This window comes from Impatiens glandulifera, chromosome 1 (genome assembly GCF_907164915.1).
Source record: "Impatiens glandulifera chromosome 1, dImpGla2.1, whole genome shotgun sequence".
Taxonomy (NCBI): Eukaryota; Viridiplantae; Streptophyta; class Magnoliopsida; order Ericales; family Balsaminaceae; genus Impatiens; species Impatiens glandulifera.
This window is the reverse complement of record NC_061862.1, coordinates 3515187-3524440: the sequence shown is the minus strand read 5'-3', so window position 1 is coordinate 3524440 and position 9254 is coordinate 3515187. Positions and strand designations below refer to the sequence as shown.

Here is a 9254-nt window from a genome sequence, read left to right as displayed (position 1 = left end):
TACTCTCTCCTTGGTGAGCACATGTCTTGGATGGAGGGTTACGAACGGTCCGGAGTGGATGTCCAAACTTGCACAAAAACCGCTCAGCTGAGGAGCGTAGCCGGCTTTGTTGGAGAGGAGCATCTTCTTCAAGTTGCTGAAGATGATCCAGGACCAGTTAACCGGTGTCCCAACTGTTACAGCGATCATCATCTCGAAAAGCCTTTGGGTGTAGTAGTAGCTTTTCTCTCTGCCCAAGATGGACTTTCCCAGAATCTCACAGAGAAGCTGGTACTTGTGAGATAGTTGGCTTTTAGCACCCCAGGGTCTAACCGGAATGTCAGATCCTGAGAACCGGCGACACATCTATTCCATGGTCACCGGGGCGTATGTTAGGTCGGTTACCCCTTCAGTGGGCAAATAGCAGTCTTATCCATCACCCTCCACGGAAGAACCTTAGCCGGAAATGGAATTGGGAAGGCCGGCACGTCCAATTCAACGTCCGACCCATTGAAATCGGTGATGTCCTGTCCATTATCGCTTAATGTGAGTAGATGGTTAGAGAGTCCAAGTAGAGATGCATTAGATGTGAAGAATATATAGCCAGGAACGTCGAAATCCTGTTCGACTACATCCATCATGCTAACACAGAACATGTCAACAAGAAAGGCGATTAGGCGGCCTGATCCAGAGCGTTTGATAACGTGTGTTGTGATTGCGTCTTGGATGAAGGGTATCTGGGTCTCGATGAAATTGGTAAAGGATGTGGAGGTGTTCTTCATGACCTCACGGGTTGAATCGCGTTCGTCCTTGGGGATTTCGATGAAACGTATTCGATCGGTGGAGATGGATTGTTTGATGGAAGTGATGTCCATTGGAGGGCCTTCGGGCATGTTGATGATGATGACATTTGCAGTAAGTTTAGAATCTCTGTCGACTAACAGCTTTGCCATCTCCAACAATGGTACCAAATGGCTTATGCCTGGAAATGGAATGACTACTAACTCCATTAATCTTTTTTCTTACTTCTCGTGGAATTAAACAAATTTCATTATATAAGAGGAAATGATATTTTGGCTAATTAAATTCACACCAAATTCATAAAATGAAATTAATTCAAATGAAATTCACATGAAATTTAAATATGAAATAAAGTGAAATTAATTTAAATAAAATTCACATTAAATTAAAATGTAAATTATGGTGAAATTTCATCCAAATGAAATTCACATCAAATTCATTGTGAATTAAATTTGTTAATTGTTACAATTAACAATAATGCCTTAAATGAGTGTTAATTGTTATGGTAACTACAAAATACTTAATGTTTGATGTAATTTGCAAAGATAATGAAAAGACTAGCAAGGATAACTATTGGATGAATGGATGATGGATTAAATAATTGATTATGGTGATTATTTTTAGAATCTCTGTCGAGTAACAACTTTGCCATTTCCAACAATGGTACCAAATGGCTTATGCCTGGAAATGGAATGACTGCTAACTCCATTAATCTTTTTTCTTCTTTTGGTTGGAATTAAACAAATTTCATTAAATAGATGGAATTCATGATATTTTGGCTAATTAAATTCACACCAAATTTAAATGTGAATTAAAGTGAAATTAATTCAAATGAAATTCAAATGATATTTTAGTATGAATTAAAATGAAATTAATCCAAATGAAATTCACATTAAATTAAAATGTAAATTAAGGTGAAATTTCATCCAAATGAAATTCACATCAAATTCATTGTGACTTAAATTTGTTAATTATTACAATTAACATTAATGCCTTGAACGAGGCAATTAACAAATTGTGTTAATTGTTATTGTAACTACAAAATACTTATCGTTAGATGTAATTTACAAAGATAATGAAAAGACAAGCAAGGATAACCGTTGGATAAATTGATGATGGATTAAAGAATTGATTATGAGTTTAATTTTCAACTATAAATATTACCTCACCTTGATTTATCTCCACACATTTTTCTTATCACTTCTCAATCTAGAATTCTAAGGTCTTTCATTATTCTTGTGAGTGTTCTTGTGAGTATTATTCGAGTTTCTTGACTCGATCATTTCTATGCAAAACCCGGTGATTGTGATTCAGGTACTTTTGTCTAGTACGTTGTTGTAGTGGTTTTTCTGTGCTAAATCATTGCAGGTTCCGTTGTACCCTGGGAAGCAGCCACCGACGAAACTTTCCAACACAAACGGGAGACAATGAAACTATTTTAAGGGAACTGTGATTTCATAGGCCTCGGAGCAAACGAAAATATTTTTCTTCATCTCTTAAATAATTTGTTGTATCTATTTTATTGTCATTGTATTATTTTCATATATTATTTACGTGTAATTGTTATGAGATAAGATCACCACCAATCTTAAAACAATCTCAAATATTATTTATCTTAGATTCTTACACGTTTCTGGTTTTGTTTCAGAAATGACTACCGAAACACCTACTTCTAACATGAGGATGCCGGTTCCAACTAACCATTTAGATAAGCCAGAAAAGTTTGATGGCTCAAACTTTAAGAGATGGCAGCAGAAGATGTTCTTCTACCTCACGACCCTGAGTCTTGCGCGATTCCTCACGGAGGATCCTCCCACTCCCAAAATCAATGAGCCAAACGTGGCTTCATCGTCGGACGCAAACGTGCATCCGAAAGTTGATGTGCAAGCGCCTTCAGCCATTAATACTTGGCACCATTCAGATTTCTTATGTAGAAATTACGTGTTAAATGACTTATCAGATTCATTGTACAATGTGTTAAGTAAAAAGAATATGGCCAAAGAATTATGACAATCTCTTGAACGTAAGTACAAAACAGAAGATGCGGGTCCAAAAAGTTTATGGTCGGTCGATTTTTGGACTACAAAATGGTAGATTCAAGACCGGTCATTAAACAAGTTCAAGAGATCCAAGTTATTTTGCACGAAATTTATGCCGATGGCATGAATTTGGGAGAAACTTTCCAAGTGGCGGCTATTATTGAGAAGTTGCCACCGTCTTGGAACGATTTCAAGAAGTACCTTAAGCACAAGCGAAAGGAGATGAACGTAGAAGAATTGGTGATTCGTCTACGCATTGAAGAGGAAAATAAAAGTGCCTCAAAGAAATACTTTAGTCAACATGTGGCTAAAACAAATGTGGTTGAGCATGGTAAATACAAGAAGAAACAAAATTCTTTTGTCAAAAACCAGAACCTTAATCCTAAAGGAGGAATTTCTAAGAAGTTCACGGGCAAGTGTTTCAATTGCAATGGCATGGGCCATAGATCTTCCGATTGCAAGAAGCCGAGAAGAGTTCGAGAGGCTAATTTGACTCAAGGATTATCGGACATGGATCTATGTGCGATGATATCTGAGGTTAACTTGGTGGGGTCTAATCCACGAGAGTGGTGGGTTGCCATAGGATCTACAAGACATGTTTGCTCCAACAAAGAAGTATTTTCAAGCCTCGAAGAAGTGAAGAATTGTGAAAAGTTGTTCATGCGGAATTCTGCCACTTCTGACATACAAGGTGAAGGAAAAGTGGTGTTAAGGTTGTCTTTAGGGAAAGATTTAACATTGACTAATGTGTTGTATGTTTCGGAGATTCAAAAAATTTTGATATTTCATAGGATCGACTTTATCAATAGAGACGGAGGTCTGGCTAATGATGAAGGCTTATGAAAAACAGTTCGATAGAAATCATGTTAGGGATTAATATCTCTTTCTATTCTACGCAAACTTGTGTAAACACTTGAAACAGATTCAAGGCGGAATTGTTTACTTGGGTTTGAAGCACAAGATGAAATATGAAAAGATGACAGAAAAGAAGAACACAGTAGTTTGTTTATGGATGTTCGGAGAAACTCTCCTATGCCACACCTTCTTCCAACCACCGAAATGATTCACTATATGATGAGAATCAAATACAGTTTACACACACACTTAGCTCACTATAGAACATAACACTTTCTGTTCAATTACAAGAAGATGAAGACTATCACTCAGCTAATGGTGTTTTGATTCTAGCTCTCTCTCTCGATTCACACACAGTACAATCAGAAAGAAGTTTCACAAAATAACTTCAGTAAGCAAAGTAATTGAGTAGTCTCTCTCTGCAAAATCAGAATGCTTGTTCGTAAGATTGGTTAAGGCAAGATCTAGTGTTTCGTCCGTTACTCTAAGGATTGATTAAATACTGAGTAGGAGCTAACGGTCGAATCTTCAAGAATGATACGTGGCGCTCTTTCATTGGAAAGCCTCCATTGTACACATCAGGTTCTGAGCACAAGGATCGTGGCCGTACCGAACTGGTAGTGCGCCGAATATTCCATCAGGGATGTACCTGCAAAACGGGTAATGTGAGGAAAATTCTCTTACGTGGCATTCCTTGATTGAATGCATATAGCTGTTGTACCAATCTTCACAGGAAAGTGGAGCAGAAGTAGGGTACAACTATTTCACGTGGGTAGGAGAAATGCTAGATTCAAGCATACTGTTTGAATAGAGCATTAGACGTATGTCAGTTAGACGGATTTGGGAAAATCAGTCTAATGAAATAAGTCAATTCCTTCTAATAAAAAACGTCTATTAGACCGCCTGGTCTAATATAATTAGACTCGCGTCTAATTTACATAACCATTAGACGGGTACGTCTAACTTCACTAAGTTAGACTACACGTCTAATTTCGGTTCTACCTCAGACTTGTCTGAAGGAGTTAGACTCACGTCTAACTTTCAATTAATTAGACAACCCGTCTAATTATAATAACCATTAGACCGGCACGTCTAACTCCACTGAGTTAGACTGCCACGTCTAATTCTGGTTCTACCTCAGACTAATCTGAAGGAGTTAGACCCACGTCTAACTTTTAATTAATTAGACAACCCGTCTAATTATAATAACCATTAGACCGGCACGTCTAACTCCACTGAGTTAGACTTCCACGTCTAATTCCGGTTCTACCTCAGACTAATCTGAAGGAGTTAGACCCACGTCTAACTTTCAATTAATTAGACAACCCATCTAATTATAATAACCATTAGACCGACACGTCTAACTCCACTGAGTTAGACTGCCACGTCTAATTTCGGTTCTACCTCAGACTAATCTGAAGGAGTTAGACCCACATCTAACTTTCAATTAATTAGACAACCCGTCTAATTATTACATCTATTAGACTTACACGTCTAACTCCGATGAGTTAGACTTGTACGTCTAATTCTATTAGACTTGCGTCTAATTCCGCGTATTCATTAGACCATCCGTCTAATTTCTTTACACATCTATTAGACTTACACGTCTAACTCCGATGAGTTAGACTGTACGTCTAATTCTATTAGACTCACGTCTAATTCCTTTAGACTATTAGACTGGCCGTCTAACTTCGTTGAGTTAGACTGTGCGTCTAATTCCATTAGACCTGCGTCTAATTTGAATGGAGATCAAAATCGGTCTAATGACCCTCATTAGATCCACGTCTAATAACATGTTGTCTCAATACACCTGTATTGAAACTTATAAATTATTTCATCATCAAAATATCAGGGGATAAATTATTTCAACACTTAGTCAAAAATAATTTGACCCAACAATATTCGGATCTCTTCTAAGTAAGCATAGTTTTAGAATTGTGATTGAGTCGGATAAAATTATTTTATCCAAAGTTGGAATGTTTATAGGTAGAGGTTATGCTACTGATGGGCTTTTTAAGCTCAATGTAATGGCAATTAAGCCAAGTATGAATGAAAAAAATAAGTCTTATATTTATTTATTGGAGTCTTCCATTTTATGGCATGGTAGACTATGTCATATTAATTATGATTCGATGCATCGATTAATAAAACTGAATAGTATACCTACATTCGAAATTAATAAGAAACACAAGTGTGAAATTTGTGTTGAAGCGAAATTGACGAGATCATCCTTTTGAAACGTTGAAAGAAGTAATAAACCGCTTGATTTAATTCATACAGATGTGTGTGATTTAAAAGGAACACCAACACGTGGTGAAGGAAAACACTTCATTACTTTTATTGATGATAACACAAAATATTGTTATGTCTATATTCTTAAAAGTAAAGATGAAGCCATAGAGAAATTCACTCTCTATAAAAATGAGGTTGAAAACCAACTTGGTAAAAAGATCAAGGTGTTAAAAAGTGATAGAGGAGGTGAATATGAATCACCTTTTGCCGAGCTATGTGCTCAACATGGTATAATCCATGAGACGACAGCACCTTATTCTCCTCAACAAAACGGTACGGCTGAGAGAAAAAATAGAACCTTAAAAGAAATGATGAATTCACTTCTATTAAGTTCTGTTCTACCACAAAACATGTGGAGAGAAGCTATTTTGACGGCTAATTACCTTTTAAATAAGGTTCCACGTAAGAAGCTAGATAAGAGTCTATATGAGTTGTGGCATGAAAGAAAACCATCATATGAATACTTACGAATGTGGGGGTGTCTAGCTAAAATAGCCATACCATTACCTAAAAAGGTAAAAGTTGGACCAAAAACTGTTGATTGTATATTTATTGGATATGCACATAACAGTAGTGCTTATCGTTTTCTTGTGTTTAAATCGGACATTCCTGATATTCATAAGAATACAATAATGGAATCGAGAAATGCATCGTTCTTTGAACATGTACTTCCATATAAGTCTAATGAAGAACAATGTTCTCCAAAAAGATTTTTTGAACTAGATGAACAAGAAAAGAAGAATGAAATTGAGGTTGAACTTAGACGAAGTAAACGAGCTAGACCGAAAAATTATTTGGTCCAGATTTTATTACTTTCATGATGGAAAGTGAACCTCAAACGTATAATGAGGCAATTACCTCATCTGAAGGGCCTCAATGGAAAGAGGCAATTAATAGTGAGAAGGTTGCCGATGGATTTTCAAAAGGAATATGAAAGCTGATGGATCAATTGATAAATATAAGGCAAGACTGGTGGTAAAAGAATATCGCCAACGAACAGGTCTTGATTATTTTGATACATATTCTTCAGTTATGAGAATAACTTCTATTCGATTGATTCTTGCGATTGCTTTTTTGCGTAATCTAGAAGTTCATCAAATGGACGTAATAACAGTTTTCTTAAATGGAGACTTGGAAGAAAAAATTTACATAGATCAACCTCAAGTATTTTCTTCTCAAGAGCAAGAAAATAAAGTTTGTAAATTGGTTAAGTCATTGTATGGCTTAAAATAAGCTCCAAAACAATGGCATGAGAAATTTGATCATGCTATGTTCTCAAGTGGATTTAAGATCAATGAATGTGATAAATGTATTTATATTAAAGAAACAAAAAAATGGTTACGTCATTTTATGTCTGTATGTAGATGACATACTTATCATTGGAAGTAATGATAAAATGGTTAAATCCACTAAAGATATGTTAAATTCAAAATTTGACATGAAAGATATGGGATTGGCTGATGTGATTCTTGGAATCAAAGTGATTAGAACATCGGAAGTGATAGTTCTAAGTCAATCACATTATGTGTATAAAATCCTTGAAAAATTTAACAAGGATGATTCTGCATTGGCTAAGACTCCGATAGATACGAGTCAACATCTATCTAAAAATCGCGGAGAGTGTTTCTCAATTAGAATATTCTCGAATAATTGGGAGTATAATGTACTTAATGAGTTGTACAAGACTAAATACAGCCTATGCTGTAAGAAAACTAAGTAGATACACGAGTAATCCAGGTAATAATCATTGGAAAGTCATTGTACGATGACTTAGGTATTTAAGAAATACTCGTGATTATGGTCTGCACTACACGAGACATCATGCTGTTATCGAAGGGTACACTAATGCTAATTGGATTTCAGATATGAAAGACTCTAAGTCAATAAGTGGATATGTATTTACACTTGGAGGTGCAACTATATCTTGGAAATCTTCTAAACAAACTGTTATTGCTAGATCCACGGTGGAATCTGAATTTATAGCTCTTGACAAATGTAGTGAAGAAGCTGAATGGCTACGTCTATTCTTACAAGATATTCCAATATGGTCTAAGCCCGTACCATCAATTTCTATTCATTGTGATAGCCAATCTGCGATTGAACGAGCTAAGAGTCATATGTATAATGGTAAGTCGAGACATATACGTCGTAGACATAATACCATTAGACAATTACTCTCTACTGAAACTATCTCAATTGATTACGTAAAATCAAAAGATAATATTGCGGATCCGCTAACCAAAGGGTTAAATAAAGAGTTGGTGTTAAAGTCCTCACAAGGAATGTGACTTAAGCCTACAATAAGTTAGTATGAAGGGAAACCCAACCTATGATGACTGGAGATCCTAAGAACTAGGTTCAATAGGACAACCTAATTGTACTAAACTTAGTAGATTGCTATTGGTAAAAAATCCTACGATAAAATAACATTTTGGGAAAGGATAAACACATAGGCTTTTAATGATTCTTTATGAATAAATAGATCACCTATGTGAGAGAGAAGTGGGGTCGTTTCGAAAGAATTGCACGGCTCAATTCTAGACCCTCGTACTGAACCAGGCGAGTGTTCATGGCCAAAACGAACACAATCATGAGAACTAACATGTATCAGGAAGAATTTTATGTAAAAGTGTGTAATCGTTTACACAAAGGAAAAATAGTTTAAGGACATCGAGTCTACTAATCGGCTAGTAAAGTTATATACTTTCATAAGGAAAGGTTCAAAGGGTTACACCTACCTATCCTATGTAGAATTCAACTGTTGAACCTTTCACCGGATTAATCTTTCAATTTCCATTAATGTGGGGGATTGTTGGAATTAAACAAATTCCATTAATTAAATGGAAATGATATTTTGGCTAATGAAATTCACACCAATTTCAAATGTGAATTAAAGTGAAATTAATCCAAATGAAATTCACATGAAATACAAATGTGAATTAAAGTGAAATTAATCCTAATGAAATTCACATGAAGTTCAAATGTGAATTAAGGTGAAATTTCATCCAAATGAAATTCACATCAAATTCATTGTGAATTAAATTTGTTAATTGTTACAATTAACATTAATGCCTTGAATGAGGCAATTAACAAATTGTGTTAATTGCTATTGTAACTACAAAATATTTATTGTTGGATGTAACTTGCAAAGATAATGAAAAGGCAAGCAAGGATAACCGTTAGATGAATGGATGATGGATTAGTGGCCGTTGGATTAAAGAATTGATTATGAGTTTAATTTTTAACTATAAATATCCCCTCACCTTGATTTCTCTCCACACATTTTTC

The 9254-nt window shown here is 35.5% G+C and overlaps 1 protein-coding gene across 1 annotated transcript; it reads right to left on the bottom strand.

Moving 5' to 3' along the window:
- Window positions 1-380: 380 nt before the first annotated feature.
- LOC124926287 (putative UDP-glucose flavonoid 3-O-glucosyltransferase 3) lies at window positions 381-989 on the bottom strand. Its single transcript, XM_047466517.1, has one exon. The coding sequence runs from the start codon at window positions 987-989 to the stop codon at window positions 381-383; it is 609 nt and encodes a 202-aa protein (XP_047322473.1).
- Window positions 990-9254: the final 8265 nt, after the last annotated feature.